Genomic DNA, 12,956 nt, shown 5'->3' with positions numbered 1-12,956 from the left:
TTACAGAACAAGCTGGCAATAGGAATGGAAGGCAATACGGATCCAGTGCATAGCCGTTCTCTGGCCGTTTCATGGTATTCTTTAATTTTAGTGGTCATATAATGGTATAATGGTATAATGGTATAAGTTAGATATCGTGGAATACCTAGCTAGTACCTTCATCGTGGATTGTGCGTGCTGCCGCTAGCTTCTTTTTGCCTCTTTCCCGTTGTTAGTGATGAAAAGCTGATGGTGAAGATGTGTCAACCCTGCACTAGCATCCGTGAGCCGGCACGAATGCAGTCAAAGTCATGCCTGGCGACATGGATACCAATAATGCACACTGGCTGGCCTTCCCCTGCTTCATCACCGACAAGTTCATTTGATCCATGTGTATCTAAAATTATAAATTAAAATTTAACAGTGAACTGTACGCATTGAACTGTTTCCACCAATGATGAATAAGGTTATACATTGGACAAAAGAGGCGACAATGCATGTGCTGAACAAACGATTGCATTTCCATATGGAAATCTGTATACGGCAGCGGCACAAAAGTGACTGCTATCCAGACGGAGAGATTGACGCTGAGTCCGTCCAACGTAGCCGCCACCATCTCTTCACAGCACAACTTGCTCCCTTTTCCAATGAATCAGGCGCCTGATTTTTTTAAACTCTCGGTTAATTTTGTGGACCCTTGATTAGCATTGAGATTTTTTATCATCACCTGTGATTTCGGAATCTTTGAATCTAAAGGTCCAATAAAGTGACTCAGATTTTGTTGAATATCGGTATAGCATAACCGAGAGATTGGATAAAAAAATGATATTGATGAAATTATTGTATGCAGTTCACTATTTAACAGACTGCAATATGTAATTAGCAGTAAATGCGAATATTAAGTCGGATGCTCCAAGCTGCATGGACAGGTTCTATCTATATTTATTGAGGCACTGTAACTACGGATGAACATATTTGCTTTACATACTATACCTGCGTTAAAATAAACCGAATTTGTTGAATTTTAAACCTTTCTCTTTTTTTTTGGAGAGAGAAAATTATAAACCTTTTCTTGATAATATGTATTTCATAGCACTGCACGAGTTTGCAATTCTTTTTGTGTCCTATAATTTTTTTAATCATTAAACCTGTGTTATGAAGGAAAAAATGAAGTTAATAGAAAGTTATACTGCACACATGTGTACACATTGTACGAACTATGTTGCTTATAAATGTGGAGTACCTTTTGTTCATGTCAATATGTACCACCACAACATCTCACTCCATGATACACCCACCCAACACACAAAGAGAGTGTGATCAGATTGTTTCTCTCCTTACAGAACAATGTAATGGGAATGGAAGGCAAAACGGAACCTGTACGTAGTTATTCTCACACCCTCTGATGGTATTCCTTAATATTAGTTGCAGAACAGTCGTGTGAGCTAAATTTGTTAGTTGATCTTCGTAAAGTGTGCTGGTGTCCTCGACCGTGCGCTTGTATTAGAGAAGGCTAAAATGGCTGACAGATTATGTATTGGGATTATTCTGGCTCTACATTCTGCTGCTAGGTTCTGTTGGCCTCGTTGCGAAGGTTAGCACCAAGACGATCATGGTGAATGAAGGTGCCTCGACCGTGCAGTTGCCGGCAACCACGCCCCCCCTAGAATGCAATCAAATTCCGGCCCGGTGATATGGATGCCGATCAACCACGCTGGCAGCTGGCCTCCCTGTCTTCTTCATCGACAAACAAGTTCATTTGATCAAAGTGTAACTAAATTAAAATCGAATCGTATGTATCGTATTGTTGCCCTGAAATTTATGACCAGTGATGAAGAAGGAAGGTTACGTTGGGTTTCTACTTGGGCAACAACGGCGATACTGTGCCAGAGAAACAATTGTCAATTGCATTGTCATGGAAAACTGTATATGGCAGAGGCACAAAAGTGAGTGCTATTTGACGGTGAATCGACGTAGAGTTCTTTCAACCTAGGCTTCCTCTTTTCAGTCCCGCCGTTGTCTTCTCACGGTGCATCTTGCTCACTATTCCATCGAATCACCCATCACAAATAAAATTTCTAGGTTCCTGTTTATGGCGTTGCTATTTGCCAGGCAATTGAGTTTTTCTTAAGTCTTGGTCATTGTCGTGCACTCTTGGATTAGATTTGAGATTTTTTTTTTATCTGAGTCTCTGATTTTGGATCAAACAGTCCAAAAAAGCGAGGACCGAGTTTGGTTACTCTCGAACACCTGACACATAGTCATTCCTCTTTATTTTTTGTACTCCTAATTTTTACTTTTTATAGAGAGTAATGCTCATTTTACTGGTGGAAGTAAAAATAGATATAGAACCATTGGATTAAGACTGATGCTCCGGTGCAATATACTTGAAGTATTATACTCCGAGTAGAATTAATCTGGACCGTTTATTTTAAAGGGTAGGTAAGTAATCTTCTAATATCCTTTAGGGGTAATTTTGGTAAGGGGTGTTTTGTTCGGTGCGCATCTTCGGTTCGCATCGGTTCACATCGTAGGTGTGGACTCCGTCGCGCTATTCCTTCCCCGGCGTCACCGCCTTGCCCGCATCCGTCCGTATCGCTCGCCGTCGCCGCCTTGTCCGCCTCCTCAGTCGCCGTCCCTCTCCTCCGCCCGCGTCGCCTTCTCCGCCCCCTCCGTCGCAGTCCGCCTCCCCCGCCCTTCCCGCCCTCACCGCTGTCTCCAGTCCCTCCGGCGCCGTCCGTCGGCCCGGCCATCTCCCCCTCCCCCTTCGGTTCGCATCTGGTCGGAGGCAGGCACCGGCAGGCGGCAGCGCGCCCGGCGGCTATTCCTCCTGGCAGGCGGCGTCGCGGCTGGTGGCGCGGTGCGTCGCGTCTGTTCGACGCAGGCGGCGGCGTGGCCTGCGGCGCTGGTAGTGGCTGGGTGCGGCGAAATCATCAGGTAGTGGCAATCTTGTTTTTCAGTTCAATAGCAGTTGAACTTGCCGAAATGGGACTAATGTGTTACCTGAATTGCTGAATCTAAATCTGAAAATTTTCTTCTGGATTTTAAAAGCTATTGTTTTTGTAAATACCAGTCCATAAAATTAGTTGTTTCCCATCGATGTTTTCATATCACATCACTGGTCAGAAGTAGAAAACAGCACATTCCCTTCGGTATATTTGGTTATACACATTGATATTTGATTCGTTTCTGTCAGTTTGATGCTTCAGTGGTGATGTTAACATGTCCTACAGAGTAGCAAGTGCAAAATGCATCTTTGAGTGAAAAACATATCTGCCAATGTTGAATCATTAGGATTCAATAAAGATGACCTGATTCTTGTGAACGATGTGGCTTGTGCAAAATTATTTATCTGATAAACGAACTATAGAATACGGTGGAGATTTACTCAGTTTGTCAACGACTGTTATGTGTGTTAGTTCTTAACTGTACCGCATTGGCTCGCCCTCTGTGTGTGTGTGTGTGTGTTTTACAAGTTATTACTGTTGTGCATGACTAGGAAATTTAGCTGTTAAAAGAACCACACTTTAGTTTTTTTCTTGGTCATCATTAGCTTTTCCTGTCTCAGGTTGAGAAGTGGAATGAACAGAGGGAGAGTGGGACATTTGCAGGACCACTCTAAATCTCCTGTTTGAGAGTCTTCTCAGATCAGTCCGCTGCCCTCGTCGGTGTCACTGCTATCATCTGGTTTGAATTTAGGGCGACGCTCCGGTGCAATATACTTGAAGTATTCTACTTCGAGTAGAATTAATCTGGACCCTTTATTTTAAAGGGCAGGTAAGTAATCTTCTAATATCCTTTAGGGGTAATTTTGGTATGGGATGTTTTATTCTGTTCGCATTGGTTCGCATCTTCGGTTCGCATCGCAGGTGTGGATACCGTCCCCCAATTCCTCCCCCAACCTCGCCGCCTTGCCCGCCTCCGTCGCCGTCCGTATCGCATTGGTTCGCATCTTCGGTTCGCATCGCAGGTGTGGATACCGTCCCCCAAGTATGAACGATGAAACTGAAGAACAATAGTTTTTTGAAAGAAATATGAACAATATTAAATTGATTTTGCTGTGCATGTATGGCTTGCTGCCCTAGCGAACTGACCATTGATATTTAGATATGATTTAGCATGACATCTTCTGGTAGGATAAGACAAATGCGATATATTTTGACAAAAATAGACAGGGGCTGCATTAACATTGGACTTGGCTTATTTTGCTAGTTTGTCAGCTAACTTGATTATGTCCATAGGAATCCACATGACCTGCAAAAGAGATTCAGGAATTGTGGCAACGATCTGACTACAAATAGGTCTTAATAAGCTGCAATGACCTGGCTCCGTTTCGGATCTTCCTTTTTTAAGGGTTTCGACAATGGTAGAATTATCAGAGAGGAGCATGTAACCGAAGTCATTGTGAAATACACAAATGCATATATTCTCCAGTGGTGCTGAAAAAAGAAACAGAGTTCTGAAACTACTGGATGATGTGCAACACAAAATTTGACTGTACAGCTGAAATGAAAAAAGAAAAATTATCTCTGAACAACCATTTTCAGAAAATGTATTTTAGTATAACAATTTATCGTACATACAAAATTTGCAGCCATTGTGGAGGAACTGTAGTAATTGCTCAATAGTTTAGAGTGGCAATGTATTTATGCAGTTGATGGTTGTTCTTTTTTTATATATACTTATGAGGTATAAAGGACGTAAGCTTATATTTGGGTGCTTGATCTGTTTGTTTTTTTTGTACTTTTCCGTAGGTGAGGTCTGACATAATGACTTCGAGCTATGTGAGCCTAGAGGATCAGGAAGAGTATAAAATGATGGGTACTGTGGTTTTTTCAAGCGAGGAGGAAGGTTACAAATTCTATTTAGACTATGCAAAGGGGAAGGGTTTCAGTGTGAGGAAAAACAACCTTAAACGGAAGGACGGTGAAATTATATGGAGGCAATTCGTATGCTCATGTGAAGGGTACAGGGAGTTGAAGCACTTTGAGAGGACAGAGCGGAAAAGGGAGCCACGGGCACTGACCCACTGCGGTTGCTTAGCTAAGCTTGAGATTGAGCGGAACGAGGAGAAGGGGGTGTGGTTTGTTAAGGAGTTTGATAACCAACATACGCACGAACTTGCAAATCCAGACCATGTTGCTTTTTTAGGAGTTCATCGTGTGATGAGTGATTCTAAGAAAGCCCAAGCGGTCGAGCTTCGCATGAGTGGCCTTAGGCCCTTTCAAGTCATGGAGGTTATGGAGAATAACCACGATGAGTTAGACGAGGTTGGTTTTGTGATGAAGGACCTTTATAATTTCTTTACGCGGTACGAGATGAAGAATATCAAGGGTCATGATGCTGAAGATGTGTTGAAATATCTAACAAGGAAGCAAGAAGAAGATGCAGAATTTTTCTTCAAATACACCACGGATGAGGAAGGGCGTCTTAGGAATGTGTTTTGGGCAGATGCTGAATCACGTTTAGACTATGCTGCTTTTGGTGGTGTTGTTATTTTCGATAGCACTTACCGTGTGAACAAGTACAATCTTCCTTTCATTCCTTTCATAGGAGTTAACCACCACAGAAGTACAACAATTTTTGGGTGCGGAATTCTATCAAATGAGTCTGTCAACTCTTACTGTTGGCTCCTTGAGACTTTTTTGGAGGCAATGCGTCAAGTGCATCCAAAATCATTAATTACCGATGGCGACCTAGCAATGGCGAAGGCTATCAGTAAGGTAATGCCGGGTGCTTACCATAGATTGTGTACTTGGCATATAGAGGAGAATATGAGTCGTCACCTTCGTAAGCCAAAACTCGACGAGCTAAGAAAATTAATTTATGAGAGTATGGATGAAGAGGAGTTCGAGAGACGTTGGGCTGATTTTAAGGAGAATGGAGGCACGGGAAATGAACAATGGATCGCTCTGATGTACCGACTAAGGGAGAAATGGGCAGCTGCCTATACAGATGGGAAATACTTGTTGGGTATGCGCAGCAACCAACGTAGTGAGTCACTGAACTCAAAGCTTCACACCCTTCTAAAGAGAAACATGTCACTAATGTGCTTAGTCAAACATGTTAAGTTGTGCATACAAGGCCTGCGTAAGAAGGAGGCTCAGTTGGACGCTAAGTCTACCAATTCGGTCCCTTTTTGTAGAATAGACGCCGACCCATTGGAGAAAGACGCTGCCCGTATATACACCGCAGTCGTGTTCAAGAAAGTCCGTGCACAGATACGGCTAATTGCAGGACTTGAAGTCATCAGTGGGACTAATCAAGATGGTTCGTCATTGTATGTTGTTGGTTTGAAGGACGATAATGAGGTGTGGGATGAAGTGAGGGTTTCTTTTAAAGGCCAGGCTTTGGAAGGTGTGGAATGTCACTGTCGGAAGATGGAGTGCGAAGACATCCCTTGCTCACACATTTTTGTTGTAGTCAAGTTCCTTGGTTTTGACACCATCCCTCGTTGTTGTGTCGTGGATAGGTGGACAATGGGAGCAAAGGCGGCATTTAGGTCAGACAGGAATGCCGATCCTAATGTGTGGTCTGAACACATGGTTCGGTACCGTAGCCTCCGAAATCTAGGTAGTGATGCTTTCTTCGAGGCCGCTAGGAACCCTGAGCAGACAGAAAAGGCGATGGATTTCTTAAAGGGGATTTTGGATAAAGGATCGTCATCCGATGAGAACATCGTGGCCGGAGATTTTGGTCCTATGCCAACTCACTTTTTGTCTAGTAACCAGCCATTAGAGAAGAGAGTACTTGATCCTGAAGAGATTAGGGCAAAAGGAGCTCCATCGAAGAGACGAAGGCCATTCCATGAGACATTGCACACAAATAACCAATAAGGTAATTGTGTCTCACAAACTTTGTATATTTTGTATTATTGGCATTGTTTTTGTTTTGGATTAGTTTAATCTTTTCTCAAGATGTGCATATTAAGTGTTTCCGCTGGTGAATGCTTTTGGATTAGAAATGCTGTGAACTAAACTTTATTAGACAGTTATTGTTCAATCAAATGTTACTGTTCCTGGTTGAATTCCATGGAATGGAAATTCGAAATAGTTTTAAAATGATATATGGAGAATTTCTTTATTGGGAAGGATATACTTGTACGTAGTCTTAGTTGAACATAGTCTGGGGTAACAATTCAGGTTCAGACAAGAGACTTGTAATCAGGAGACAGATCATGGCAAGAACACAAGATTACTTGTGCCATTAATACTGAAAACTTTTTTTGTTTGGGGAGGGGGGGGTATTCTTCTAGTTACACCCTCCTCTGAATCCATTTCAATTTCGTTTGCTGACTGTTTCCTATTTCTACCAGTTCAGTGGCTCCAATCTTAGCAATAGGTGAAGAACAGACTCCTTTTCTATAGCCATCAAGACTGCATGCATGGGAACAGATCATTTTGCTGTGTGCATCAGGTAAAATCTCTTCTGAAAGTTAGGCGTGCGTTTCCATATGTGCAGAAACATTGCAGCAGTTTTTAATCAGATCTTGTAAGTTATAAGGTACAATACAACTGCATATGGCTGCTGGACTTGGGAAGCTTTTTAATCACTAGTAGTTTGGTCAGGAAACCTTTTTCCTGTGATGATTATAGAACGATCTGCTAACTACTTCCTCCAATGTGAGCCTATGGCAGTAGTAAGGCTTTGCAATCATACAAACTTGTGAGCAGTGATAAGTTTGGATTTATAGGCTTACTTTATGGTGTGTCAACATCTTGGTTTTATTTATTTTTTCTGTCACATCAACTTTTCAGATTGAAGTAATAGTACTGTCATGTTCCTAAATATCCAAGATTACATGAACAGAGTGTCCACATGTTGTATGAACTATGAATGCCTCAGAAAAGTGAAGTGCTCCACTAAGGCCTCGAACCTAGTTGTCAGTTCCAAAACTTCAGACGAATTAAATTTTAAAAAAATCACCGACAATTCTTGAAACAGTTTATGGGTGATAATAATAAACATCAAATGTCTTGTTGCGACAAGAAAGGGATTTTCAGTTCCTGCAAAAGACCATTATTCATCTTCTAGCCATCTACATTTCCCTGTCAGGAATAGCATGTAATTTGGCAAGATCTAATCTCATTAGCTTGACATTCCAGTATTGAACACCTTAGCCTTCATAATTTAGGTTTATCTTTAATTTGATTTGATTGCAAAGTCTCCTAAACTTTATTAAATTTTGACAAAGTGCCATGTTCTGAATTCTGATTACTCTTCTGCTGCCCATCCTATCGCGGTTTGCGCAGCATGATATAGACGGCCAACGGAGCAGCTCGGCGACACACTCCCGGCATCGTCAATGGCGCCCATCGCTGCACAGCATCTCCAAAGTCAGTAGCTGATGCGATTGTCATTGGCCGGCCTGTTCAACTGAACTGTGTTTTAGAGTTCATGCTCATGACTTCATCACAAGTTTGCGTGTTCAGCTCATGCGATGTTCAGTACTTCAGTTTGGTTGCGTTGGTTTCAGCATCTCAAAATGGATTGTTGAGATATGATTGTCTGACAATGACATGTATAAATATTGCACTTCCTAAGTATATTACGTACTTACATGTCATTAAATGACTTATACCCTCTTGAAAAGGATGTGAAGAAAACAAGCTAAATTAATTGATGAATTATGATATGCACTATGTGATTTATATTTAGCCTACGTGATGGTTTAAGCTGTTATATGGTGTTCATGTTAATTTTGTCTATAGATATACCAACTATGTGTTGTAGGAAATAGAAAACTGTACTGCTGAAAATAATCAAAAGGCATCGGTGCAGTAAATACAGTTCGTCTTGAACAGCACCAAGCCAAAACAGTGCAATTAATTTCAGGGAAAAAATTGTAGCTGTATATGACAATAATTAATCGAACACAATGCCTCAGTTATTATTAGTCACCATGAATTTCTGACATGTTCAATATGTCTTCATTGAGCTGAAATTATCAAAACCGTAAAGAACTCTTATTCAATCATACGTCTGCCGCCCTAGTTCCTCCATCAGTACCATTTCCGTTTGAGGTAGAACAGATATTGTTTCGAAGCTTGTTTGACGGAGACATGTACAAGATTGCTGCAAGTTTTCTCCTGTAGCTGTCTATGTCTTCCTGTGTAATTGACAACAATATTATTAGTTTTAAATGAAATAAATAGGAATGCTTCCGTGCTAATTGTACAACATATATACCTGATAAAATTGTTTGCTTAGTGAATCTCCTGTCCATAACTCCATGAACTTGATTGAGTAAAGCCCACTGGATGTCCTGTACGAGTACGAGTAGATGTAAAATTATTCCGAAATAAATTTTTTTACAAAGTCATCTCTCAGGGTTGTAAATATCTAACCTGTCTTTTTTGTTAGGCAAGTTATATCTAATCCTGATTTTCCAAGCTTGAACATTGTAATCGTCCCACAGAGGGTTCTCTACTATTTTATCATCGAGGACAAGTCGGACACATTTGCGGATGCCTTTCATCTACATGAAATAAATATGTGATAATTAATATTCTACAAACTTGGTTGCACTGATAATGCTAACACTTTATGGGGAAAAAGTACCAGAAACTTAAGTTCTTTCAAGTCATCTTCAGTCGTGTCCATTGAGTCAAGGACACACACCTCCTTTCTGGTACAGTCCAGAACCGCTACGTACCAATGGTCTATTGAAGTTCTTATTGGTAGAAAAATCTGTATGTCAAATCAATACAATTTACAAAATAGTTAAATAATATAATGAATTCAAATTTGTAAGGTATGATTTTACCATATCATTATTCACATAGCTGACTCCAGCGGATTTGTACATATTTTCATCAGTGTTTCCTAGCTCAACACCATCATAATAGCCATACTTGATAAGCATTGACACAACTGACGGGGTCTCTAAGTAGGCATGGTACATATGTTTATGTCGTTTAATTGATCTACTTTGTCCAAAATGCTTGACAAACGCCTTAATGATCTGCATCAACAATACAATTTATGAAGCATTACTTAGAGATGATTTTGCTTTACTTTTTGCAAAAATAGTGCATAGGCGTACCTTTGTGCTAATGTTTTTTTCATAATTGTCATACGGATAAGTCTGTACAAGACATACCAAATCGGCCTTCGTCAAAACGACGTCATCAATATGGATTATCGTCTCAGTAGGCTTTGCACACAATATACGCAACGCAATGCGTGTTTCGTCCGTAGTGCAAACAAAATCGAAGTCATCATTACCGTCTACCAAGCATCTTTTGTAACAATCAAATTTCTTGTTACTTACAACGGCCCTACCATTGACTCCTCGAACCCTCTTTCCTATAGTGCTAGGATACTCGACCTCGATGTATCTTTTCCTTGGAAAATGTTGTTCTCCATGCGTTATATCCTGCACAAAAGAAAGATATGTGTCAAAGCATTTTGCCATGTGGAAAAAACAAACATAAATGTTCAGAAAATGTACCGTGACTTGCTGTAATTGTAGCTGTTGAATGTGTTCAACGTTTGTCATTCTATCATTCATATTTTCCTGAAATTCAGTGTTATCATGGGCCATCTTTATCAACATCTTTTGCGTTTCACAAATTTGGCTCGAAAGGTCCCCCAGTGAAAGCAAAATCTGTGTTTGCAATCCAGAGACCTGAACAAATAAAAACATTAATTTATTATTCATGCACAAAACCAGAAAACAAACATTCATTTATTCCCGTATACAAAATCACGTACTAAAAAAACAATCACAATCATTTGCTTCATATTGTCAGTACGTCATTATAGCTTCCGGCTAATATGGTGGATACAACACAGAGGTGCTAGACATGGATTTGCAATGTTATATAATTGACTAGTTTATGATTAAAAAATGGATATAGAGGACGTAGCAGCCTCACAGACAAAACACCATGGCGAGATGTCCCAAGAAATATGGGCCTGCTACATGGGATAATACAGGCAACAGTTTAAAGGGGTCAGGTTTAACTCATACTGCAGCACCATACACTTTTGTTACCCAACATATAGCTGATTTTCCCACCTAACAGAGCGTATATAGAATCAATTTTTTAGTAATGCTAAAGCTCCCATAACAGAACTTGGCAGCAAGTTGAAATGCTAAAGCTCCCCCTGGTACATGTACAAGCTCCAACTTTGAGAGATCTGGATCCTTGGATTCAGCTACCATTCTTCGTATTGTTCCACACATACATACTAGAGGGAACTGCAAAAACAGGACAGAAGTATACTATGATTATACCCATTTTGCAACTGTACTTTAGTATATAAAATCTGTTATTAATCTTGCAGAGATAAATATGAAATACATTTACAACCTTAACCCTGATTTTCCCGTGAACCAATTAATGCTTTGTCTCCAATTACGCACTCTTATATTGACTAACACCTTCATCCTATATGTTCAGAAATCCCTGTCGAGCCAAACCCCCACCCCACCCCCACTAAGAAAGATATAGTACAAAAAAAAATATGCTTGCATAATTATCACATCAGCAAGAATATAGTACATTATGATTTATATGACCCCAAATGGTAATAAGGTGTTCACTTCAATCACATTGGTTCTCATGTTAAGAAAATTAATATGGATTAGTACCTTATGATGTGCAATACAGTGCACCATTAGGATTTATGGCTGCTGTATATATGAGCACTTGCATAAATTTTCACAAGGACTAAACTTTTATTATCTTTTCTGTTAATCAGGGAACTCTAGTTTGCTCTCCACATGCCATGTACGAGGTAATACTCCATCTAAGTCCACGTCAAAAGGAAGCTATCGAGGGTTCAGGTCTTGGCAACTTGCTAAAGATTGACAACATACATATTGACCGAAACTTGTGCAATGAGATTGCAAGAAGCTATGACAAGGAGAAGAAAGCATTCAATATTAATGGTACCTTCGTAACGATGACACTCGATGATGTTGATTGTTTGCTTGGACTGCCATCAAAAGGAGATGACATATTTGAGGCACCAAAAATCAATAAACCAGAATTGTTCAACCTGTACAAAAAGGAAGGCCAAACAACAATTACTTTACAAGCATTACGGGAAGCAATAATCAACTCCTCGAGCTACGATGACCACTTCATTCGAAGATTTATTCTTTTCTCAATTGGATCATTCATATGTCCTACAACTCAAAGATATGTGCGCTCAGAATATCTCAATCTCGTCGACGACGTTGACAAAATGAGGGAACTAAACTGGTCTAGTCTAACACTGAATCAGTTACTGAAAGGCATAATAAAATTTAGAGAGAAGACAACAAACATTGAGGGGAACGTATGCCTCTTACAGGTTCGTTTCAAAATTTAGTATGTTTACAAAATTGTCATGAACATATTTTCATAGCAATACTCATTATCTAATGTTCAAATGCTTGCAGATTTGGTATTGGGAAAAAGTGCGAATAGATAAATTGGCTGCGACAATATATCATTCTAGCCGTCAAAGGCCACTAATTCAGTACTGGGATAAAAAAAAAGAAAAAAAGCGAATTTCTTACCTTTTTGGACAAGGGAAGGTAACTATCTCATTTTTAATACTATGTACTAATTATATCAACTGTCTGTAAAATCTCTAATACCCCTTTTTCACTAAAAATAGGTTGTCGACGATATTAGGGGAACTATACATTGCAATGAAATCCCCAATGAAAAAGCGCACGACAATGACTCAGAAACACATAGCAATGAAGATTTTCAAGGCACTTCTGAAGAGGTATATATTATGGGGTTTTAATACGAACTCTATTTAACAAAATATGTTTGACATCCTTTTCTAACTTGTGCTATTCAGATACACTCTATAACATCCACTGAACCATCAGCCGACATCACTTTACAAGAAAGGTTACAAGAAAGCATCCAAACTTTACAAGATAATTTCAAAGATTTCACAAAGGATTTTTGGCCACGTATGCGATCATTGATACTAGATTGCATGGAAAATGATTCAAAATGCCCAAA

General features: G+C 39.9%; 1 protein-coding gene and 1 non-coding gene across 2 annotated transcripts; one reads left to right on the top strand and one right to left on the bottom strand.

The window, feature by feature from the left end:
- Window positions 1–4,748: 4,748 nt before the first annotated feature.
- On the top strand, window positions 4,749–6,815 carry LOC107278265 (protein FAR1-RELATED SEQUENCE 5). Its single transcript, XM_015755612.1, has one exon. The coding sequence runs from the start codon at window positions 4,749–4,751 to the stop codon at window positions 6,813–6,815; it is 2,067 nt and encodes a 688-aa protein (XP_015611098.1).
- A 2,510-nt stretch (window positions 6,816–9,325) lies between these two features.
- Window positions 9,326–10,158, bottom strand: LOC112936441 (uncharacterized). Its single transcript, XR_010734975.1, has 4 exons — window positions 10,025–10,158; window positions 9,746–9,943; window positions 9,541–9,669; window positions 9,326–9,457 (listed from the first exon to the last, which is right to left on the bottom strand). It is a non-coding gene; the product is annotated as an uncharacterized protein (transcript).
- Between the last annotated feature and the right edge of the window lie 2,798 nt (window positions 10,159–12,956).

This window comes from Oryza sativa, chromosome 9 (assembly GCF_034140825.1).
Source record: "Oryza sativa Japonica Group chromosome 9, ASM3414082v1".
Lineage (NCBI taxonomy): Eukaryota > Viridiplantae > Streptophyta > Magnoliopsida > Poales > Poaceae > Oryza > Oryza sativa.
This window is presented reverse-complemented; position numbering and strand designations above follow the sequence as displayed.

Excerpts from the sequence above, each read along its gene's own strand:
- LOC107278265 (XM_015755612.1), top strand. The coding sequence starts at position 4,749 with ATGACTTCGAGCTATGTGAGCCTAGAGGATCAGGAAGAGTATAAAATG.